Source organism: Hypomesus nipponensis, chromosome 23, assembly GCF_054491055.1.
Source record: "Hypomesus nipponensis isolate SF chromosome 23, ASM5449105v1, whole genome shotgun sequence".
Classification (NCBI taxonomy): domain Eukaryota; kingdom Metazoa; phylum Chordata; class Actinopteri; order Osmeriformes; family Osmeridae; genus Hypomesus; species Hypomesus nipponensis.
The window spans coordinates 11,733,129-11,759,473 of NC_140383.1; the positions used below are offsets into that span (position 1 = coordinate 11,733,129).

Genomic DNA, 26,345 nt, shown 5'->3' on the forward strand with positions numbered 1-26,345 from the left:
AGCTTGTGCATGAGGGAAACATTTGTGATAGGTGCTGAATAAAATGACTGCATATTCTTTCTGAAGGTATTATGTGGTAAACATGCAGAGAATCGATAGCCATGAGTCTGTGTGCCTTCCTTAGTCAAATAGTTGTTAGCAATGTTAGCTAGCGCAGTTGCTACATCGTTGTCCATTTGGAGAGGGGGGATGGGGAGGGATTGGGGGGGGTTGAGTTAACCAGCTATTGTTCTCACCCATTACCTGGCTGGAAAAAGTAAACATCTTTCAATGTGATTTTTCTCTGCTCGTTGATTTAAGGGGTACCAACATTCAAACGAGCATTCATTCAAATCTCCCCTTAAAAACAATTAAGATTTCAATACATGAAACACCATTTGAAAGCACTTGATCTGATAACAATGACCACAACCTACAAAAATATCTGAACCTGTCACATTTATGAAGATGCATAAGCACATTCAGATCCGATAAATTGTTAAATGAGTTGACAGCTTCTCTCAATCTCCCAAATCTTTCCTCTCTTTCATCCCCTCCTACTCATCCCTCCCATTTCACAACGTTCCCCACGCTCCCACTCCCACTTCCTTCATCCTTCTATGCTGCCTCTCTCACTCCATCTCCCCAAACGCAGATGGTCAGGAACTGTGAACAATTAAAGATATCCCGAGGGTTGCTGACAGTAATAGACCTGACATCTGACCATGGCTTTGTCTCTGTGTGTGTGTGTGTGTGTGTTCATCAGTTTGTCTCCTAGGCAATACCAGGTGCTGTCAGTATCTTCAAAGGTGGTTGTGTGTGTGTGTGTGTGTGTGTGTGTGTGGTATGGAAGCACTGAGTCATGTATTAGTGTTAAACCGGGGCAGGCTGTGCATCTCTCATCTGGTCAGACGAAGAGGACGAGGACAACAGGCAAGCCGGGCTTGACTGGGGACGGTGTGTGCTAGCTGACAAAGAAGAAAATGCTGTTATGCTGTGTGTGTCTCTTTGTGTGTGTGACTGGGAAGGTGGTCACACAGGATGGGGACTCTATGAGTGTGCAGATGGGGCACCATTCAAGGAGGGTAGCAAATGAGGACAGCTTCTGTCTGTCTGAGCTGAAGCAAACGAGAGGGGGCACACACTCTCAATTGTCTCTCACAGTCCCCCCAGGCAAGGTGCAACCCTTGTACTAAGACACAGGTGGCAGCGTGTGTCTTCTGTGTGTACCCGTCTGTCTTGGAGAAAGTGAATGAGTGTGCGTGCGAGAGAGAGAGAGAGAGAGAGAGAGAGAGAGAGAGAGAGAGAGAGAGAGAGAGAGAGAGAGAGAGAGAGAGAGAGAGAGAGAGAGAGAGAGAGAGAGAGAGAGAGAGAGAGAGAGAGAGAGAGAGAGAGAGAGAGAGAGAGAGAGAGAGAGAGAGAGAGAGAGAGAGAGAGAGAGAGAGAGAGAGAGAGAGAGAGAGAGAGAGAGAGAGAGAGAGAGAGAGAGAAGGAGAAAGAGAAACGAGAGAGAGAAACAGTTTGAACATCCACACGTCCCTTAGAGAAGGTTGTAGGGAGACTGAAAGATGGTTCTCTCAGTGTGTATTCACACTCACAGGTTTTGACATGAGCGGGTGTGTTTGCGCAAGCGTGAGGGCGTGTGGGCGTGTTTGGGAAAGAGAGACATGGAGAGAGAAAAAGAGTGACATTGAAAGCTGAGAGTGAAAGACAGACTGACACAGAGTCCGCAAAATTCCGGACCCCTTGTTTTATCCTGCTTCCTTTTTAGCCCAAACAAACACCAAACATCAGAGCACTACGCTGTCCTAGACACGTGGCACATCCCTCCTCCATTCTCTGACTTTAGACACTCAAACTAACACACACAGCCTTATTAACAGATATACACTTTAAAGCACACATTGGTAACATTAGTTTTCCTATTTCTATTCATATTCATGGGGCATTCATATTCATTGTGCCGCTGTGTAGCGTTAATCTCCCACTGAGAGGAGGCAGCAAGGCCCTGAGGGTTAGCCTAGCACTTAGCTAAGCTAATCAACACAGAGGAACACTGCCGCTTTTCTGGCCCATTTTCTATTTTATTTTGAAACATATTTAAACATACACACATGGATAACGCCCTCATAATACTAGCATTTAAAATCCCTTCTCATTTCACATTCATTTCATCGTTGTAAAAAAAACATTTCCATGGAGTGTATTTGTGTAGTTATTGAGTGGGTGCGGTGTAAATGTGTTGTGCATTTTCCCTGGGAGACCCTCCCAGGGGTATTGCCCTTGACAACACAGCTCCCAGGATCCCTGGGACACACAAACCTCTCCACAGTGGCAATTTCAACCAAACAACACAATACTAAAGAAGAGGTGATCAAATATTATTCTGAAACTCAACAGCAAGGTCTCTTGCGTGGCTCAGTTACTTAAAAAATTGTTCCTATATGAAACTGCCAACAACAAGGTTAGTGCTAAGCCATGGTTTCTGGAAGGACACTGCTAATGAGATTTTACTATGTATTTTGTGTTGCTTTGATCACCACAAGGCAGGCACAATCTAGTTCCATTATAGGCAGACATCTCTACGGCTGACATCTCCAAAACAATCTAGATATATAAATAGCACTACAGGTAAAAGGAAAAAATATGTATTTCAAATGTTTGGGTGATTGGTCCCTTTAATGAGGAACACGCAGAACGACAATGTCAGTTGTTGTAAAGTACTGTCATTTTGTTGTTGAAAGTGTCATAACATATCAATATGATATGTCAACTGTCCACTGTCACATTTGTCACTGACACAATTTGACAGTGAAAGTGCATGATAACTCTTTATGACAAGATGGTACAAACATTTATGATAGCTTATGTATGCTGATGCCAGGCATTATGTAGCGTGTATGTAAGTGTTATGAGTGCTTATGTAGACCCTTTTTGAATGTCTTGTTACTGAATGTTGTTTTGTTGGATTGCGGATGTTTTCATGAGGAATGTTGGAAATCCGTGGTATAGAGTGAAGAGGAAGGTTTCGTGCAAATGTTATTGTATTACCAATGTGTTACATTTGAAAGACTCATTACAGTTCCAAAAAATGAATACATCTGGTTCAACAGGGCATACTGTCACTTTATTAGCATGATATTGTATCACTATTACAGCGAGATGAGGCCAAATAAGCAGTGCTCATTGATAACTCTGGCACAATTGTTTGAATCATCTTATTTCTAAGAGTTTAGTTTATGGATGAAATGCTGACTAGCTAACAGCAATATTAATATTTGAATATATTTTCGCATAGATCAGTTAATTTTGTTATGTCGAATTAATGCGTTTACTGATAATCAATGTGGATGTACAGAAGAATCTATAATAAAACGGAAACGGTTTTACCCATGCACACAAACTCCAAGGAAGATAAAACCAAATCAACTGTCAAACATCTTAATCACCCGCATCATGGGCCATGCATTGCATTTGTTTTTTGATTGAAGACATTCTGTCCTACTGGGCCCATGTGTGTATGAGTGCGTTGTGCCCTTTCTAATGTTCTGCCATGCTTCGCGTGAATGTGTTCCAATGGGAGCTCTTCAACACTGGCCCTCTAGAGTCAATAACTGGTGGAAAATCCATCTTTACTGACAGCCCACCAGGGTGTGTGTGTGAGAGTGAGAAAGAGAGAGCGGATGGATGCGGGATGTGGTGTGTGTGTGTGTGTGTGTGTGTGCGCGCGCACGCGAGTCAGACCAGTGGTAATGCCATTGAGCAAGCAGATCTGTCTGTTAGGGGAGATGAGATCTGCTGGGAAATGGCAGTATGCTGGGAAATGGAGTATTCGACTAATAAAATGTTGTGTGTTCACAAGCTCAATGTCGCATACACATACACAGTCAAATAGAAGTGGTAGCAAATGAAAAGGAGAAGGTGCGGTCAGAAAGGGCAAAGGTTAAAGAATAAAGAGAAGGATTCAGAGCAGACAAGTGGCCAGATCACCATCGCAAAAGCTGATGTTGTTAGGGAGTGTATTAGTGTGTGAGTGATTGAGTTGTTGTTGATTAATTTAGGTGCAGTACTATGGGTGTATGGGAAGTCCTCTGTGAGACTGCTTGTACAAATCAAATTAGATTAGATTTATAGAGCGACAGAGAGACAGTGAGATGCATAAATAGATATGCATGGATAAATAGATTCTCGTCCTTTTCCAAGGATATTTGTTGCCACAGTCTGTACAGAACCTCACACATATACATTACAGATGACATATACACATTACAAATGCAATATCCCCGTAACACAACATATTAGAGAGAGGAAGGAAGGAAGGAAGGAAGTGTGTGGATGTGTGTGTGCGAGAGAGAGAGAGAGAGAGAGAGAGAGAGAGAGAGAGAGAGAGAGAGATAGAGAGAGAGAGAGAGAGAGAGAGAGAGAGAGAGAGAGAGAGAGAGAGAGAGAGAGAGAGAGAGAGAGAGAGAGAGAGAGAGAGAGAGAATGTATTCCAGTCAAAGGCAGTACACTTGCACTCGTAATCAATACACAAACATGAGACAGATTATGCCTCCCTACTCCATCTTTCCTCTCTCTCAGGTCTTGTCCTCTTCCAGCTTCCCTATCAAGTTGTCACGTTATCTCTTCTCCACTCTTTCCGTCACTGTCTGTCGGTAAATCTGTCCTGTGCATCTGCTGTACTGCTCAACTCTCAATGTTGAATTCTTCTTTCCTGATCCATCCCACAATGTGCTCCCTCGCTGTATCTCCTCTCGCACTCACACATTTGCTTCTCAATTTAAAAATATTTTAACAAAATGAATGAGCCTGCTGACACCTTCAGGAGTAAGTAATGCTTGCTACAGTACATACATACATACATACACACATACACACCTCTTACTCTCTTTTTCCTCATATGCAAGCTTCCTTCCTTTGGTCTTCTCCACCACCCTCTCATTTTTCTCCTTCCCCCTCTCCCCTTCCTTATCTCTCTCCCCTTTCCTACAGTAAAGTACCCTGTCTATAACTAGCAGGCTGTCTTTTTGTAATTTAGTCTGACTCATTGCAGCTCCCTTGTGATGGTGACTGTGAGTAGTACAGTGTGTAAGAGCAGTCTGCTGCTTGTTTCAATTCTCACAGAGCCTGAACAGAATCTTTCTCCATCACACAGACACACACATGTAGACACACACACACACACACAGCCTGGTGTGAGTTGGACAGCCTCACACACAGGCTGGTGCGTAGGACAAGCACCGTCCACATGGCTGTGTCATGCTGTTGTCCTCGTCTCCCACAAGCTGCCCATGAATCCTCCTTCTGTGTGTGTGTGTGTGTGTGTGTGTGTGTGTGTGTGTGTGTGTGTGACTATCCCAATACTCCCCCTTACCCCTTCCCCTTACCCTTAGTTTACCCCTAGCCCTTGGCCCTCGAAACTGAGGGGGAAGGGCTACATATCCCTAAGAAATGGAACACCACTTGGTTACAGGTACGTCATCTAGCACGTATCAATATCTCCGAAGCAAGTCGTGTTATGCACTGATATTAAACAAAATTCGCTGCTAATAGAGTTTACTTAAAACTGTAGACATGCTAGTCAGAGAAATGCGCGACTGTTGTGCAATTCAGCACTGTAATATTAGCGTACCAAACTAGTGATTTTTAGAAACGTTTCAATTAGGAAAATGGTTGCAAATATATATGTTCAGGACTGAGTACAACACAAAACAAGACTGTCATAATTTTTTTATCAATTAATTAAGCCGAAAATATTAAATTTATCGGACTCTGGATGATCTGGCCGCCATTGTTGCCGGTCGCGCAGTATTCACATAGCCCTAGGTTTCAAGTAAGCTCCCGATCTTACTTGGTTTTAAGGGGTGTATACCCCTTAGTCTTAGCCCTGCCCTAGCTTAAAAAGAGTATTGGGACACCACTGGCTCTCACGGGAACGCGCAAAACTAAGGGGAAGGGGTAAGGGGGAGTATTGGGATTCGGCCAAAGACCATGTGAGGATCTGAACCAAAAACGTTCCTACTTCTCAAAGAACTTATGTACAGTTTCAACATACCTTGCGTGTCAATACTCATATTACCTACTAGTATGCTAGAACCAATACCAGGATGTCCGACTGCATCCGGTCGCATTTTGCAGTACGCAAACCAGCAGGCTGTTTGGGCTATTCTGACCCACAATCTTCAGCGTAGCAGAAGATATGTGACATCAACTGAACTAATAGACATTACAAAGTAACAACAGCAGAGCTCTGGTTGCCATCTGACAGTATGCGCATGATCTCTGGTCAACTGTGATGGATGCAAGAGGGCCAAAGTAGAATGTGTTGACAAAGTAGTATGTCGGCCCAACCAATCGGGCTTCAAGACCAGCCACTCCACAGAGACAGCCCTCCTTTCAGTCACTACTGCCCTCCAGTCTGCCAGAGCGGCTTGAGGTCATCCGTCATCATTCTGCTAGACCTTTCTGCAGCGTTTGATACGGTTAACCACCAGATCCTGCTCTTCAGACTTTCTGTGATGGGCATCACTGGCACTGCACTCAGTGGATCTCATCCTACCTGTCGGGAAGATCCTACCAGGTCTCCTGGGGAGGCAAACTGTCAGACCCTCGCCAGCTCTCCACTGGTGTCCCACAGGGCTCTGTCCTTGGACCTCTCCTCTTCTCTCTGTACAATACCTCACTTGGACCAATCATCACCTCCCATGGCTTCTCCTACCACTGCTACGCTGACGACACGCAGCTGTACCTGTCGTTCCCCCCGACCGATCCGGGGATCTCAGCCAGGATTGAGGCCTGCCTCGCAGACATCTCCACCTGGATGACCGAGCACCACCTCCAGCTGAACCTCGCCAAAACAGAACTTTTCATCATTCCGGCCGAACCCCTCCATCTCCCACGACCTCTCAATCACCCTGGGTTCTGCCACGGTGACCCCCTCATCCTCTGCCAGGAACCTTGGGGTTACCATGGATGACGAGCTCTCCCTCACGGCCCACATTGCTGCGGTCTCTCGGTCGTGTAGATTCACCCTCTACAACATCCGGAAGATCAGGAGATACCTGTCTGAGCACTCCATCCAGCTGCTTGTCCAAGCACTTGTCCTCTCCAAGTTGGACTACTGCAACTCGCTGCTTGCCAGTCTGCCAGCATGCGCAACCCGCCCTCTTTCAGAGGATTCAGAACGCAGCAGCCCGCCTGGTCTACAATCTACCCAGACGCTCCCACGTTACCCTGCTCCTCATCTCCCTCCACTGGCTACCCATCACGGCCTGCATCAGATTCAAGATCCTGGTACTGACCTTCCGAGCAGTGAATGGGACTGCACCCGACTACATCAAGTCTCTCCTCCAGCCTTACACCCCCACCCTCCACTTGCAGTCTTCTTCAGACAACCGCCTGGTGGTCCCACCGCTCAAGACCGCCCGGTCCCAACACAAGCTCTTCTCCTGCCTGGCCCCCCAGTTGTGGAATCAACTCCCCACCTCCATCAGAGATACAGACTGTCCCTCCACATTCAAGAGAAGGCTCAAGACGCCCTTGTTCCAGGAGTATAATGGTACTTAGGAATGTTTTGCTGAACCCAATGCTAGTTTCCTCAAGGATCACAATGACTCTTGCTTTGAGACTTGTTGCTCTTGTTGGTTAGTGGTAACTGATTTAAACTGTTGTATTCGCTGTGAAATATTCTATTTTAGTTACTTTTACTGTTGCTTGCTTTTCTACAGGTACACTTGCACTTAGCGATTCATGTTGTTAAATTGTAACTTGCTTAACTACATGCTCTTATGGTTCTTCCCTTAGGCACTTACTTTTTGGTTGTTCACAATGTGTACTTCATGTTTTGGCTGCCCGCAATGCTTTGGGGCTATCTTGTTGTGATTGGACGCATTTCCCAGATTTGTTAAGAAACTCTTAACGCTAAGAGCTTCTTAACGAATCTGGGAAACGCAGTGACCTATGCACTTTGTAAAGCTCTCTCTTGGAAGTATCTTGGAAGTCGCTTTGGATAAAGGCGTCTGTTAAATGAATAAATGTAGATGTAGTATGTCCCAAATGTATGCATACTGCATGTACCTCACAGCCCTTACTTCGTAATTAAGGCTGCAGTACGTACTAAAAGAAAAAGGAAATACATGCGGTTTTGAGATGCAGGGATAGGACCTAGAAATAGAGGCTGAGGCCAAAATAGGTTAACTTTTATCTCTGGGGCATATCCTGGGCCAAGGGCCAGCCTCGTAATAATACATGATTCACACAAACATATGTTGTTGACTGATGGTTGTCTCAGTTGTCTCTCAAAAGCTCTAACAGAACAGTATCAATCTTCTGAAGCATCACACACACACACACACACACCGCTGAGGTCTGAGGTGTCAAACAATAGACAGTGACTCAGTCAATTTGATACACGTAGACAGACAGTTTCAGGCAAGATTGGAGCCAGGTGTTCTTCTGTATTTCTTACACCTTTGTCAGTGCAGCAGGTGTAAGGTTCCCCTCATCATCAATCAAGTACGTACAGATACCAATGACACATTACACGTTCAGACTCTGTGTGTGTCATTGGTACTCAGTATACACCCCACCCCCCCCCCCACCACCACCACCACACACACACAGATTTTGGGGGGGGATAGATCTCTCCTGTACTTCGCTTTGGATAAAAGAGTCTGCTTAATGAATTCTTTTTTTATTCCATGATCTCATTTCCTTCCTCTTACCCTCGCCCCTAACTATCCTCCTGTCGGTAGCTCTCCCTTAACTTCCCTATGGCCATGTGACAGCCGAAGCGTACACACTTCCTGCTCTAAGACAGGGTCCTCTGTTCAAACGTACAGAGAGCGAGACACAGACAGAGACAGAGAGACTCAGAGAGAGAAGAAAGGGTATTGTGTGTCTGGACATGTGCAGCTGCTTGGGGGGGGGGGAGGGTGGGGAGAGCAAGTTCCCCCTGAAGTGGGTTAAGAGGTTAGAGATACATAGAAGGGCTGAGTTAAGGCCGTCCCTCAACACCTCCTAACTCACACACACAGGTCTATAAATACGGTACGCTATCTGCAGCACTATTTTACATCTGAGCCATGGCCCACATTGACAGCATAGCTCTCATTCTGCAGACAGCTTGGATTCACAGCCCTAATCTTAACCCCAGTACCTTAACACGAGTGTACACAAACACAGCATGACAATATACACCACAAAAACCACCTACAATACCATATGACAATTAACTACAACTCTACCGTGTATTCCCGTAACACTACAATAATATACTAACTACATCCTTAAATATCTACAACACTGTCTGTAACACAGCCTCTGGTGACACATCCTAAAGCAACAAAGGCTAATTTAACACAAGCTACAGTAATACTAGCTACTGTAACACAAGCTAATGCAGCACAACGGTAAGAAACCTGTCTCCCTCATACTGCTTTCAGGATGCTGTTACCAGAGCCTGCTCCGGGACTCTTCCCAACTAATTGACCATAATCCCACAAGGGTTTAACCTCTGACCCGTATCAAGGTCAGCATCTCAAGAATGATGACAGGAAGGGGGCCGGATATCCAACCACACCAGCTGTGCCCCTGGAATTCTATGAAAGTTCAGATGGCATTGGATGGTGGGCATATGTGTTTGTCTGTCTCAGGGAGTGGCACATGGGAACAGATGTTGGCAAAATGCAAGGCAAACACACACCCACGCAAGCATGCACACACACATTCATTAAAACAGCCCTAGGGGGTTAAGGGGTGAGGATTTTTCTAGGACTGGTGCCATCTATCTCAGTGTGTGTGTGTGCGTCATTTCTAGCAGTCTTACCTGTGAGGTTGGTGCGTGCACTGTAGGAGCCCAAGTACTGGCCATCGGTGTTGGGGGTGTAGCACTCGAAGAGGCCCTGGTCTCTGGTCTGCACCTTGGTGATGTGGAGCAGGGCTGAATCTTGACTGAGGCGCTCCACGTAGATCTCCTTGCTGTTGACGCGCTGGCCGTACACGGCGTAGGCATAGTTTGACTGGGCCGTGCTGACGATACGGATCTCCCTGTCTGGCACCGACGTCAGGTACATGGACCACTCAAAGTCCTGCTCCACCCCCTCTTTGTAGCCAGTCACATTGCACCAGATGGTCACGTGGGAGCCCTCCGTGCGTACCAGCGGCCCACCCTGCACCGTCACGACCCTCTGGGCCAGGCCCACTCCAGCTGGGGAAGCGAAGAGAGAAAGACAAGGGGGACAGAAGGTGAGATGCATACAGAGATCGGGGGAGGAGAGACAGGTGTCATCGAACGGTGGTTACAGAACTGGTGTCAACATGTTGTTTTCTGCCAGCCCAATTGAAGCTCCCGCAGCCTCCCTGGAGAAGAGAGACATAGAAAGAGAGAGAAGGAAAAAGAGCAAAGGAGAGAGAGAGAGAGAGAGAGAGACATAGAAAGAGAGAGAAGGAGAAAGAGCAAAGGAGAGAGAGAGAGAGAGAGAGAGAGAGATAGATAGACAGAGAAAGAGAGAGATGGAGAAAGGAGATGTGGGGTGTATAGCGTGGGTGAGGTCACAGGGTTTTTGTCTGTTCAGGCACAATGACCATTACGCCATGGCAGTGCTTTTCAACAGGCCGGATCTGGATCAGGATAACCCTTACCCAGGATCAAGATTGATCAGTTTTTCTTTCTCTTGGAGAAACATCTCAGTTACAACATATGTGTTCAGTGTTTCGGCTGACCACACTACGAGTGAAGCCTCCATTTTCCCATTTTATACTCTTATTCCTACTTGTCTCCGTTTTAGTTGCAGGCACATTTGATCAAGCTCTCGCAAAACGTCACAAATCTCTGATTTGTTGTTGGCTGACGCAACTCAATAGGATTTTCAGTCAATAAGAGTGAAGAATTAACAGACATAAATAACTCTCTGGTCAGCTGATTCCAGTGGATCACTCCTAACACACTAACTGGTCTGAAATGAACACAACTAAAAGAAGAGAAAGAGAACGAGGAAGAGATGTTTAAGGGAAAAATAGGGAAAACTCATGTATGAGGTCAAGAAGCATCCTGCTGTCTTTTGCTTTGTGATGTTATGGTGCCAGTATGGTAATGTCACAATGCCATTTAGCATGGCTAACAACGCTAACTAGGGCTAACTTGAAAAGCAGGGCTAACAGGATTAGCAGCGCTTGCACGGAGCCCCTCCGTCTGACCACATACAGCACAGTCATGCTGCTACATTTCAGCTTCTCAAATAACGCCTGTTCATATTACTGATAGCAGTAGTGTCATTTCCTGAGACTGACATCATCCACATTCCTGCTTCTGAAACTGTACACTACTGTATGTTTGTAGTAATAAAAATAAATCTTCCATCCGTCCCTCCCTCCTTCTCTCTCACTCTCTCTGCTGGCATCTTCATTCCCCCCCCCCCCTCCCCTTAATTTCTTAGTGCCTTCCTCCAGTCTTCTCTCCCTGCTTTTTTCAAACTCCACGTGCCACACTCTCCCTCCATCTCTCTTCCCCCACTCCCTCCCTCTGGGTAAATTCTTCATTCTCAACCCACCCACCCCCCCCCCCCCCCCCCCCCCCCCCCCCCCCCCCCCACACACACACACACCCCAGAGTAAACTGCTGTCTCTTCCATGCCTTGCGGTTCTCTGTGTCTTTTAGTGTCGGATATAAGCGGCTCTCGGAACTTCAAAGCTCCCGTCTCTCTGAAGGCTATTTGAGGAAGTCTGACAATGACGCTCCAAAAGCAAACCTCAAACTGATCACTTTCTGTCCATCCCTCCATCATAATCCCTCTTTCACTTCTGTTCGTCACCTCTGGCTGCACTGCATTTACCACACTAAAGCCCTAAAACAACCACTCATCTATCAAGCTGGAGACACTCCCTCCCCCACCCCCCAACATTTGTGTCTACAAACCTCAGCCTTTGTCTCCTCACACACACACACACGCACACAGTATACACTTGCATACCTTTGGTATGACCTCTGTGCTTAACTGCTGGCTGACACTGACCATCAAGCAACAGGGACAGAAGATTTGAGAATTACAAACACACACATACACACACATAGCGGAAGCTACTAAGAGGATTATGCTAAGAGCGGGGTGGAGGGGGGGGGGGGGTTAAACACTAATCCAATCATTTGTGGTTGGTGTCTCCTCCTGAGTTAAAACAGCAGGAAGCACACACACACAAACACACACCACTAGTTTAGCCTGTGACACATAGCACATCTGGACTGGAAAGGGACCTACTATCTGTATCACCTTACACTGTTCAGACATGCATGTACACACACACACACACACACACACTTCAACCACTTCTCTTGTCGCTTTGTATGAAGCAGCTGGGATCTCTCTCTCCTCTCCCCCCCCCCTCTCCCCATTCCTCTTTAGTTGAACAGGGTCTACAAACCACTTTACACCTTACGTGCATGTACATTCAATTGTGATAATCTCTGCATTCCTTTTTGTAAATGTTAACTTGTGTTGACAGAAGGTTTCTGTCTCTTCACTAGTTTCTCTTTCCTAGCGTGAATATCGCCACATAACTTCACTGCGGTAACAACGCCGCAAAACTGGACAGAGTACGTGACCTGACCATTATAAAAGGCATTTATTCAATCACATTCTGATCACAATATCTCAGGGCTCAACTTCCGAGTCCCATCAGACTCTGAGGTGTGGCCAATCAGCTGCCTTTTTGTATGTGATGTCACTGGGCGTGTGGGATGGGTGGTGTTTTTGCGTAATGCTTTTTTCCAGCATCATGGAAAATCACCATTGACGAAGGTCGTTATTATGGGATGTGTGCAGCCCATGTGAATAGCTAGTGAGGACAGGAATATCCTGTGTCCCCTCGCAAAAATACAACAGGAGGGGCCATTTCTGTCACCCACACAGGAGGATAGAAGCTCATCTGAATGAGCCCCTCAGACTTTCCGCGAGACAAGGCAGCATGAGGTGATGAAATATGCATCCACTACAAAAAAAAATAAAAAGAAGGAAATAAAGAGCAGGACCGAGCAAGTGTCCTCCCTCCCAGTGGGAGCCTCACTCTCATCTGAGAAGTCCTGTGAAGATCATCAGAGAGGCAGAGGGAGAGAGGGAGGGAGGGAGTGGAGGAGGAGTGAAGGAGAGGAGAGACAGAGCGGCCGAGGCAGTCTCAAGGGTACTGCATGAGGCACGCTGAGGGACTGGTGTACACAACTTCTGTGTGTGCGCACACGCAAGCATTTGCCTCTGTACACTCCAAACTCCAGGTTAAACCGTTTCCGAGTACAGAAAATAGTGGAACCAAAAAGGAGAGGAGAGGATGAAGAGAAGAAAGGAAGGGAGGAGCAGAGAACAGAGAAAAGAGGAACAAAGAATAGGGTGGAATTAAACAGTGGAGAGACGAGAGAGGACAGCAGTAATTGCAGACATTAAAGGCTAGTAAAAGATGTGCAGAGAACTTTAACTACTGACAATTACGGCCACTCACAGAGAGAGAGAGATTGAGAGAGAGAAACTACTCTGTAGTTTCTGTCCTTCAACCAATGCTGAATCTCTATGAAAAAATTACGTTGTAGCAGGAAAGCACAAAAATAAACATTGCCTCGAAAAGGTCTCAACAACTGTACAATTATTAATAGCCTACCATCACCTGGTGGTGAAACCTTAATACAGTAACAATAGCTTTCCTCATGATGGAGGAACCCTAATAATAAGAATATGTGAGATAACAATAGTGTGCCTTGCTGATCGCAAGCACACTAATAAGCATCTTTTCAAGGGCCTTTGCACCTATTAACTAATGCTTATTACAAAAACAGTAGTATAATGCGTTACCGAAAGCAATACTTAAAAAGAGAGGGATGAGAATATAAGAAGGGACACGGAAGGGATGAAGTGAAGGATAATGAGGGCATGTCAGACTCTTGCCTCTATATTGGGGTCTGCGGGACTGGGTGAGAGAAACAGTAGAAAAGGAGGAAGACAGGAAGTGAATAGCAAGAAGGGAGATGACAGCTTGAAAGAACGACAGAAAGCGCCAGAGAGAGACGCACACAGAAAAGTGGAGGAACCAACCGTTGTTCAATAGCAGACACAGTGGCTTGAAGACATTGAAGACATTAAGCACTTCTCACTAACACACACACACACACACACTCTCTTTCTTACACTGTAGCAACCCCCTGAGTAAACAAACTGTCGCAAGTCTACTTTAGCCACGAGCAGCGACTCAGAACATTGGATAGAGTTAGTAGGCATCTTCTGGTCGCTTCCCGCTTCTCCGCAAACTGCTTCCTATCAGACACGTGCATCCCATCACATATTCAGAGAGGCACTCTTCAAAAGGCAAATACCAGAGAAGAGAAGAGTAGTTGGGAAATCTACAAGGGTCCTTAACATAATGTGTGCAGTGTCAGATCAGGTGTGGGGTAGGATGATGCTGGATATCTGTCCCCTCCACTTTTTCTTAAGAAAATTATATCGAACAGCCATATCCTCAGTTGTTAAAAAAAGCTGTCCCATCCACGTTGGAAAACAAATCTCTGTCCATTAATATAATAACGCAATTTAAATCTTTAAGTTCAATTTTGCCTCAACAGAAAGGAAAATACTGTCCTCTGATGTCATCAAGGTTGTTTTGTGCTTTTTGTTTGTGAAAGTTGGTCCAGGGACCATATAAGCAGTGGTACCACTTTAAAAGTACGACTTCAGCACCTTTATTGGAAAAAATAACATAAGCCGCCCCTCCTACTTCTATGGGGATTCACTTACCAACGGAAACTGCATTTTGGTTAAGGGTCCCCATTTACCGTGGTTGCAATTCCCTTGTTTGCTCATTTAGCTGTCCATCACGTTGCCTACAGCCCCATGGTGTCTCCATTGAAATATCCAAGTGGCATCTATTACCAATATTGGTCAAACTTGGCAGAATTACCACGAACACCCATGGTGGCATGAAAAGTGTTACTGACGTGACAGCTTTATTACACAGGAGCGGAGTAAAATGCTGCCGACACGCTCATACAGACACACATTCTCTCACACAGATGCACACACCCTCTCTCCTGATCTTATTCTTTCTTACAAATGCACACAAACTGCCCCGTTATCCCTTCCTCGCATACTGTACAAGCATATATACACATCCAACTTCATTTGACACACACATCTATCTACTAGAGTGCAGTTTTTGTCTTTCGCCGTGGTTCCAGTGAAGACAGTAGAGTAAGACCCGGTGCTCTATGAGCCGGCACTGAATGATGTCCCCTCAGGGCATCCGTATTCACACAAAACACCAGCAGGCCCATCAGCCACAGATGCTCGGGCCAGGCTAGGTGCAGCAGGGGCGGACCAGGACATGGGTGTGTGCTTACATATGCTTAGGGCCACACTGTAGCCATCATATAATTAATAAATAATTGAGAGGAGTCAGGGATGGGCAGCGTCGCTTCTTTTTCTCCCCCATATTCCCTGCTCTCTTTCTTTGCTTCCATCCATCATGGACACTTCAATATTTTGTTTTTGTGGCCAACTGAACTGAGACATACAGTCCAGAGGCCTACACTATGAAGCAAGATCAACATACCCAGGGTATCTTGTTAGTGGCCTGACAAAAGCTATAATGCATAAGCGGTGTCACAACACCGGGTATCAACTTGTTAAATCTGGTTCCTAATCAGGCTTTGAGCAGGTTTGCGTAAAAGGGTTGGTTTTTGCACCACATGATCGATATCAAACACGGGCATGGTTACCAGAGCCAAATATTTTGAGAAAACTATAAAAGGAGTAGGCTATTTTTACCAAAAATATATAAATAAATATCATCCAGGCTAAAAGCAACACAGTTGCTACTGCCAAAGGCAGGATGGAAAGTTGGCAAAAAGTGACAGACTGTTAAAAAATAACCTAGTTATTAGGCATTTATATTATCAGTATCACTATCCAATCACAAGTTGATCTGACAATAATTACAATGCCATATTCTTTCAGCGGCATCCTTGGTAGTGTTCACAGGATTTGCGAGCAAATACAGTACAAATATAAAAATTACTACTTTCAAATCTAACATAAGGTAATAAACTTAAAAGGCTCAAAAAGCTGACAAATAAGTAATTTCCTCTGCTGAAAATATATATCTACAGATATAGGTGCGAAGGTCTATCTCTAGATCATGGAAAGCCATTATCAAAGGATTGTGTCGGTCTCTTAAACTCTTACCTTTGAACCTCTCACTATTTGTACACGGTCTGTTATTTCAAACATAACCTTCTCCCAAACAGGTTAGGTGTGCAGCATAAGTTACCATGGAGATGTAACCGTTGTAACACTGACAACCATGGAAAAAACCATGGTTAACTTGTTAACTTGCCAACCCCCAAATCATATTTGGCACTATAGGACTCAGGTCACACACGCACTCACACACACACACTCTGTCATCTACTCCCAGCTCAGCCACGAGTTTCCGCCCTCCTAGTCAATTAACTCCATTAAAGCCACCTGCTCCCAACTCCAACACCACTCTCCTGTAGTCCCTCCATCCCCCAGTGTTCCCTAGTCTCCACCCCCTTTACCCTCCCAAGTCCACCATCCAACACACCCAGACTGAATGACAAAGGCTACATTCCGACTGCAGGCAAAAGTGTTCCAAATCAAAGATTTTGGGTCATGATTCAGATCGGATTTTTTACAGTGTGAACAGCAGAAATCTGATGGTATCTAATATTTTCAATTGGGATATGAGCCACTTTCATATGTGGTCCTAAATCTGATTGAGGGTCTGATTTTATGCAACACCCCTTCAGCCTGAACAATCATATCGGATTTTCTGCAACTTTACGCCACTGTAGTTTAACATTTGTCGCAAATCTACGCTAGTAGGAGTTACTCAGTGAATACAAATAAAAAAATGTGTCTCCCTTTCTCCTCATCATCTGCTCATCATTTGTTGGCTTCCACTGCACATCAATTTATACATAAAACCACTGGCTTCAGTGACTTACCTACTACAGAAGTGTGCTGTCATTGACATCTTTATGTTCTTTTGCACATGCGGCTCAGTTCAACACTGTGACCAGTTAACATTGGAATCTGACACCAAAACAATTGAGCAATAAATAATAATCCAGCACTAAGGCAGTGTGAACCTCTCACTGCTCTCCAACCTCACTACCATCAACACACCACTTGACTGATAACTCTATTTTTCAACCAGAACATTGGCCACAGAGTAATTCCAAAACACTACCCAAACACTGGACAGGTTCATTAAATATATAACTTACTTAGGACACAGTAGCACAATGTCCTTTTCTGTTGTTGTGTTGTGTGGGCGTGTGGGTGTGTGTGTGTGTGTATGGGTGTGTATGGGTGTGTGTTGGTGGGTGAGATAGACAGGCTAGCTAGTTGTCAATCACTTCCTATGTTTGTGTATTAAGATGCAGATTTGGAGTGGAAACTAATTAACTATTAATTAGTCTCTTCAAATAGACTTCTCTGCCTTTGTCAATCATTTGTACTTTCAGGCTTAACATTCGCACACACAAAATCCATCAATCAATTTCTTATTAGCTCACTCCCATGATAACTGGCTCGTCTTTTTAACCATATTTAAAATAACAGCAGCACCCACCAATAGGCTGCCATGGACATGTGCGTGTGCCCCTGTATGTGTAAGATTTAATCAGATAAAATATTACAGTGCTGATGTATGTGGGATGACTATAAAAGTTACATCATTTATGTTTTTATTAAAATGTAGTAGAATAAGTAAGCATGTGTGAGTCGTGTGTCAGAGAGAGAGAGAAAGAGAGAAAGAAAGAGAGAAAGAAAGAAAGAAAGAAAGAAAGAAAGAAGAGGGAGAGACAGACAATGCTTGAGGATTGTGGGTGCAGTGGGGGAGCTGTCACCATAGCAACAGCGTCTTGTGTGAACCAGCAAGGCTGGATATAGGTGGGAGACTGAAGCAGAGAGGGTTGTGGGTGTTTGTGGAAAAGTAAAACCCTGTGAATCCCAGATCCTGTGCGAACACTCCAATCGCCTGATGACCATGGGGCTGCATTGGGGCTGCAATGCTGTCTCCCATAATTTTAGAGATGGTATGTGGTACAATTCTAGTACCACATACTTGGACTTGGTGGACAGAGGTCTTTGGAATGATTAAACATTCCTTATTCTATATCTCTCCATTTGCTGTCTACTTAGCACCCTATGTATGTTGTGACAGACACATTGGTTTACCCGTGGTCCATAGATAATTAGCATGCTGTAAACTGGATGGAGCTTAAGTCTTAAATATGTTAAAGGAGGGAGTGTGTGTGTCTGCGGAGAAAGAGAGGGCAGCCAACAGAATACTTCTACAGCCTTTGATCTTATCAGGACTGGTCCTCAGGAATAAAGTGCACACACAAACACACGTGTCATTTTTAGAAGCAATAATATACAGTCAGTTGTGACCAGCCTACAATTTGTGAGGACTGTAGAGTGAGGAGGGAGTTAGAGCCAACCCTATTTGGGAGGGGAGTAAACAGTCCTGAGGGCAAGCATGACAATGACACTCACACAAACCCACACACCTATCCACACACATGCATACCCACTGTGTGTTATATTGCCAGTTGGCAGACAGGCATGCCTGACATCCATGCAGGCCCTAACATAAAGCTCTATCAATCCCTGACAAATCAGGACTGTCCACCCTCAGCCTACAACTGCATAATGACCAATAATTAGCTCTGCATGTGAATATTCATAAGCAGCTGCTGATCAGCACCCTAGCGGACCGTTGAATAGAATGACTGTTACATTTGTTGACAGGTGAAACAACAAGCCTGATTAAAAGAAAATGTCTGAAGACATACTGTGATGGATATAAACAGACTACACACACACACACACACAACATGTACACACAACTATTAATCAAGACAAAATCTAGAGACACTCAGGCAAACCTAATTCCAAAAATAACTTTTGACTGCTGTAGAATGCACACAGATGAAGGACCACACACATACAAAGGCTGACTGATCACATTACCATCCAAGTTTAGACTGTCTTGCTCCTACTGGCCAAACATTTGGGGTAAATGTAAGAGACTCTAAAATATCGTTGAGAACCAATTACTTGTAGCATCAGAGTAACATTAGCAAGTCTGATGGAGACATGTTTACAGGGCTGTCTATCTTGACCCAGGGATGAGATTCCTTCCGTTATGGGACAGTGTGTGTGTGTGTGTGTGTGTGTGTGTGTGTGTAAAACACATGTCAATTGGGCTGTGAGTGACACACAGCTGTCATTCTGACATACCTCGGGGTGAGGGGCATTGGTTAAATGTGAGGGAGTTATCCTTTAAAAAGTCTGCATTTGACAAATGTACAACTGCAACCATATAGATAATGAGAGTGAGAGAAAGAAAGAAAACACCTCAACTAATGAGGACTGAAATAATGTACTTTGTGCTTAAGCAGAGATGGAGTTACATTTACATGTACAATAGTTGAGAAGCTGGATATTTCCATGGCATGCAAAATGATAAATACAAAGTTTGGTGGTCTAAGATCAGACTATGGCTCATCTATGGGTTCTGACTGGCACTGAGAGGCTGATCTGAGACAAGGAGAACAGTAACGTGTGAACATTAACAATGGACCCAACAGTCATACATCCCACCACGCTCTGTTTAGCTATAAACACCTTGATGGCTGAGACTCTGGGCTCTCACATAGACAAACCAAATGAACACACCTACACACAGTCTCTCACTTTTCTTTCCCATACACAAGCCACACTTGTACCTCTCTACCCCTCTCCCACACACACACAAATGCACACACACACAAACTCGATGCCCACATTCATGGTAAAGTGTGGTCAATGCACATTAACAATGTGAATTTGTAATTCGTTAGAAAGCTATTTGTTTCTGGGAGGATCCAAGCCAGCCACTTTGTCTGTAACACTCAGCATTTATATAAGAACTAAAGCAGCAGGACTGAGAAGGACACGTCTACAGCTGAAGAGGTGAAGATGTATGTGCTCTACAGTCTAGGACAGTGACTTGTATGAACTGAACAAATTGTATGAATACCTGTCCTTCTCCTAGGGAAAAGGGCCATTACCGAGTCAGTCATTAAATACACGCGCGCACACACACACACACACACACTATATATTTATTTTGTAAGTGTGTGTGTCATCATCAGCATCATCATCTTGTGCATCATCGTCTGAAAGAATACAGAACTAACAAGAAGACAGCTAATCCTTTCTTCCAATCAGAGCTCTTTAGTGGGCAAGGATCCATTCTTGGGTCACACATACATATACATGCACACCCGTTCTGACATGCTTCCTGTCCAGAAACAGACCAGCCATCTGGTGTTTGTTTGGAACAGTTTGCAATGAGTGTGTGCGTGTGTGTGTGTGTGTGTGTGTGTGTGTGTGTGTGTGTTAGTAAATTAGTGAGACTGGCTATCCACATGTGTGTGTGAGTGAGCAAAAGTGAGGGGTGAAACAGAACATTACAGGCATACTGTTTATCTGAGACAATATCAGCATCGCCAAAGTATCCTGGAGAGCCTCACTATCTGACATTTAACACACATGCACACACAGACACACACTGACATGTAGGTAGGTGTGTGTGTGTGTGTGTGTGTGTGTGTGTGTATCAAGATTACACAGTTATGCGGCCTGTCATGTTTGATCCTGCTCATCCTTAAACAGAGGAGCTCAGTCCACAGAGGGTTAATCTGAGATTTACGTCCAAATATCACATTAACCTAGAATACCACACAAACATACGTACACTTATCTTTCGTCCAGGTCGATATCATATACAAAACCTTACAGTTGGTCAAGGGCATGTTATTTGATTGACTAATAAAATTGCACATCACCCAAAACCTCTTAAATGGCGTATTGGCCGACGCACCCTCACACTCACATTATTACTCAGATTGGATTCTGTCGACATACAGCCAGGTGTGCCCTTATTTGGGTGTGTCGAAACAGACTTCAAGTGTTGCTATTCAGTAAACAAAATGTGAGAAATCGGTATCTCAGACCGACACGGCTACATTGAAGAGAAGCACTCAAACAGGCGAGACTTACCAAGCACCGAACACGCAATAAGGAGCGTACGGATTCCCATTGTCTGCAGTCCCACAAAGATGTTAGGAGCCTATAATCCGTCTCGGGTCACAAAGGTTTGTTGCAAAAAAACGAGTGGCAGTTGACCAACTACCGTGGGACGGACGCTCCTATACAGTCCCTTTGAGTGAAATCTTTTCCACTGTGAAGAAAGGTCGCCCAGCCAGCAGCCCGCGCGATGCCCTCCGCTCACGTTCCGTGAGATAGTAAAGTAGACTAGGTTAAACTAGAGAAGCGGGTGTATTCCTTTCACTTATCACCTTCAGATAGCTTTTGTTCACAATGACGACATGCCCCTATAACTCCGCCTCGGCGACCCAACCTATTATCCCTTCCCGACGCATCCAAGAGACTGCAGAGGCGATTCTCAAAAGAATTGTTGGTGAGCAGTCTCAGAAGAAGTCCAAGAGGATCAGCTTTGATAACACATAAGCTACAATGACCCAAGAAACTCTACCGTTCTACATATAAAGTTCCGCGAATCTGTCCTGCACTGACCTGCCTATATAGCCTAAATCACAAATTTTCTCCGGCGATAGGGTAAACCAGACACACTAGTTTTATTCTCTATTCAGTTGATGCCATATATAGGATCAATTTCGTAGCGTTTGCAATTAAGGAAGCAAAACTGTGGGTTGGATAAACGTAATTCAATAGGAATATTACTAAATGTGGACAATGGTGCACAAAATCCAGCCCATAGCCAACCCTAATCTTAATTCTTCAGATTCTTAAGGACAGTTCAAGAGTTGTATAGGCTATTAGTGTAGGCTTTTAGTGTATCTTGCAAACGGAATAACCTCCAGGCATTCCGCCTAAAAATAAAACTACACAAGGCTACTAGTTGCGTATATTCTCCGACGTCTGTCTCGCCAGTCGTCTGTCTCCTTAGTTCAAAGTCAAATAACGTTTACTTTCTTTCAAATTTCCAGGCGTGGATGCATTTCTTGATATTTCCTGGTATGAGTCTCGGAATCGTGAATGGGCTACTGTTGTTTTCCTTATTTGTAATTTGAAAACGAAGCAGCGTTTAGCATAGGCTTCTCCCACCCCACAGTCTCACCGTGGCCAATGCGTGGGGCTAGCCTACTTTCCATGTCCCACCCAATAACCAAGTGGTGCTCACTGCAGAGCCAAATGGGTGGAGCTGACCAAGTCCAGCTCCACCTCTCTGGACCTAGTGAAGCGCGACACCTCACCTCTTCAGAAAGAGCGGACAGCGACTTGAAATCAATGCGTACACTTTCTGCTGAGGGTGCCGAATAAACTCCAATAAATTCCAATCATTCACATTGTCTGTTTTCGTACTCATTCTTAAGTTACGTATTAAGTAGCCTGTTACAGAAACACTGTTTTCTAATAGATGCGGATATTTTAATACCAATGAAAGAACGGGAAACGCTTTAAAACGGCAATTAAAAATAAACTGAGCCATGGCAGATTAAGGAACAATGTGGTAAAAGAAATTAAAAAAAGCTAAGCTTCCTGACGATAGTAGAAAAGATGAGAAGTAGCCCACTTTTAAAATTATCTGAAAACATAAAAACAGGAACTTCTTCAACACACAAATGAATGCCGTTGTGAAGCTCTGCAGAAGCCTAATAACGACCCATTAATTTGAATCAGGTGTGTTAGAGCAGGGAAAGATCTATACGAGACTGTCTGTAGGCCCTAAGGACCAGGGTTGAAGCCCACTGGTCTATTCAAGTCTACTCAAGTCAGTTGATTTGGCATCTTACTGATCTTGTATGTCTCCATGCGCTTTGGCTTACAACGATTTCCGATAGAGGAAGCAGTAAAGTATAGGCTATATATGTTTGATAGATTAAAAAGGTGGATCTTTATTGTTAAACTAGCGTCATCCATTTGGGATTGTAAATATTGATCATTGGTCATGGGATAAAGGATTTTAATATTGCATACAGTTAAGCTGTAGTAGTGTGCTGTGCAGCATTAGTTTAAGTCTGTAGTAGTTGCTATCGGCATCAATAAATATGACAGGGTATCTGTCAGTATATTTAGACCTCTATCCCATATCTACTCAGTAAGTAAGAATAACTTAATAGGAAAATGTTTCGCTCTCACGTACATACACAGACACACACTTGGATATTCCTTCTTCCAGCCCTTTATTGCTCCAGGTAACTTTCCTACCCATATACACAAACATACACAGACATAAACACAGCTACCACGTGTCGGTTTAGTTGCAGGTTGCACCATTGACCGGGGACCTAGGTACTCCAAATTGGTCAGTCTCCATGGAAGCAGAGATCACACAGTCGCCGTTTAACTCACATTCCACAATTATATCCAGCAATGATACATCTGCCTGCATGTGAGAAAAGCCCTATAATCAAAAGTAACATCATCTGAGAAAGTAAAACTTGAATTTATGTGACTCCTCTGGGTTGCAGTTGAGGAGGTTAGATGTAGAGAAAGAGTTGAGACTTTGTGTATTGCCGAGAGAAAAATGATTTGTTAAACGTATTTTCTTATGACTTTAACATATTTTCAATGTCCGACCAGATTGTAAAAAATGATTCATTTGATTTCTCTCCTCTTCACAGGAATTTGTCAGGGTTAAAGAGCAGGATGTTGAAAACCTGTATTCTCTCTCTACATCTTATAAAATGTATGCATACATGTATACACACACAGGCACACACACGTGCACATATTTGCCCTGGTGTGCAATGTTAGAATCCTTCTTATACACCCTTTATGCCTTGGTGCAGGCCTTAGTCCTGTCAGTTTCACTGGGTTCGACCCACTTCTACTTCTCTCCAGTATTGGTACAATACAAACCCATCAAGTTCCCATTGTTTTCCCCTTTGCCCCACTCCACCGTCTATGGCCAACACAACAAACTCTAACTTCACTCACTGGAAGAGACAACCATCAGTGACCTATGCACTTTTGTAAAGCTCTCTTGGAAGTCGCTTTGGATAAAAGCGTCTGCTAAATGAATACATGTAAATGTAAACCAAGATGAAGAAAGAGATAAAGTAAAGAACAAGCTGAATGTTTAGCTGTGGATACACACAAGTTAACACACACAAGTTAACATATACCCTCACATGTTTTACAACTGTCACACACTTACACAAACACACAGCTGATTTAACATTCAAGTAGTCCACCGGAAGCAACCACGTTGCTTCATTTTCCATCAATTATTCATTATAGATTCCTAATGCAGAGTATTAATATAAAATGACTGAACACTACTTATTTTAGACCTGTCATTTTAGACCTATCATCTCTTTATCTCCCTCTCAATCTCCAACTCCAGTTATTTTTCTCCAGCCTAGATCCAAATATCTCCAACCTGTTAAAGTGAGCCTGTGGTAACCTTCTGTAAAACCTGCAGTTTCACACTTCACACACTCATACTGCAGCACCTGGGTCACAGGACCACTGGGGGAATAACAGGAGCAGAGCATTGTTGTTTCATCAGCAGGTGAATATTACTGCTTCTACTTTCTCACCCTCTTCATTATGAACCAGACAGGTGGACACACTGTCACTGTCTGGCAACTGGCAACGTTCATCACCTTGCTCAACCCAGGTCTGGCCCCAACCATTTTTATTTATCTCTTAGTCTTTCCATTGGACTCCTTGTATTCATTTCCTCTATCTCTCTCTGTGTTCATGTTGATGTTACATTCTGTCCAATCACATTGTTTATTGCTTGAAAGAAAAACTAGGTCTTTTGGAAGGTTGTGCCTGTGTGTTTACGTGATAATACACACAAGCACACGCACACGTATAATCCATCAAACACAAAGTTCACGGTTAGGTCTGTTCCCCTTGCTGTTAAGCAATACTAACAAACTGTTAGATGTTATCTTGGCAGCCTTCTCACATAATAAACAGGGCTATTGATGTGTGCATATACGGAAACACAGTCACAGAAATGCTAGTCTGTGTGTGTCTGTCCTTGTTTGTACATTAACTGCATAGCCAGAAAAGGAAACACTGGAGAAAAGAACAATCAAAAAAGTTACAAATATCAAGCTAATGGTTTGTCTATGATAAAGTACACACACACGTGGGCATTCCAGTTTTACAAAGGGCATTTGGAGGTGGAGTGACTCAACAATGAGTGTCGACTGACCCCCCCCCCCCCCCTACACGCACACACTTGTAAGCCTATACTCATTCCTGACACACCTACACCAGCAGCAAGCAGAGGAGTGGCATGCTTTCAGATACCTCTGACAAGAGCAGATATTGCCATGGTGATCATACCACTGAGAGTAGGGTTAGATTTCAGAAGTAGGCAGAGTTGCCATCTCTTTTTCGGTCACAGGTTGTGTACCTGGAGTGATGGGAAATATGAGCTGCTTACCCCAAATCATACAGCTCACTCAAACGATCAGAACCCAAGCTAGACCCAATGCAGATGAGGAGAAAGCATTGTTTAGATACTGATTTTGATACAAGGGGCTGACAAAAGAGTAGTTAGGCAGGTGCAGTACAGCAAGCAGGCTCAGAGTCAAAGTAGGCAAGTGTAATTCACAATGCAGAGTCAGGTAGGTACAAGGCAGCAGGCAGGCTTGGAATCAGGCCAGGTAGATCCAGTAGAACTAAGAGGCATACAACAGACAAAGGGAGCTAGTAGGCTTGACAAACAAGGTGAGCTCGCAACCCACAAACAGCTAATGCAGGGATAAATATTCAATTTGTAATGAGGGAAGATAAGAGACACCTGGGGGGGTGGAAACAAACTCGAGACAGGTGAAACAAATCAGGGTGAGACACACATACACACACAAACTTCCTCTGATGCAAAAAATGTCTTCCTCTTGCAAACATTTTCTCCAAATATATTCAGTTGTATACCCCTTCATAAATATTGCTTTCTCCAAATAATGATGTACCGTATCTACTGTATTCATTTCTATAACAAGTGATACTATAGCACTGCCCAATGACACAGTAACACTTCTTGTGCAAAGAAAGGAATGATCAGATATAATCATTCAGCCTTTTCTCTTTCTATTCTTTCAGTTCTTTCCTCTTTCAGCTTTGAGCACACTCTTATTAACAACATACTTCCTCTTCCAGTCAGGCTATAAAAACCCTTACAAACCTAATATGTGAATTTGTGTATATGTAAGACAAAGTGAGAAAGAGAATGGTACTGTAAGGTTGGCCGAGGGCTGAGGCATAAAAACAAGATTGAAAGTCCAGGGATGCAAACCACGTGTA

At 44.1% G+C, this 26,345-nt stretch overlaps 1 protein-coding gene across 1 annotated transcript in view; it reads right to left on the reverse strand.

The window, feature by feature from the left end:
- Positions 1-21,509, reverse strand: part of igsf3 (immunoglobulin superfamily, member 3) — a 56,449-nt gene extending 34,940 nt beyond the window's left edge. Inside the window, exons 1-2 of the mRNA XM_084689920.1 lie at positions 21,090-21,509; positions 9,806-10,186 (exon numbers count right to left, since the gene is read on the reverse strand). Of these exons, the coding sequence (XP_084546046.1) occupies positions 9,806-10,186; positions 21,090-21,129 (421 nt within the window). The 5' untranslated portion in view covers positions 21,130-21,509. The remainder of the gene's footprint in view (positions 1-9,805; positions 10,187-21,089) is intronic.
- Between the last annotated feature and the right edge of the window lie 4,836 nt (positions 21,510-26,345).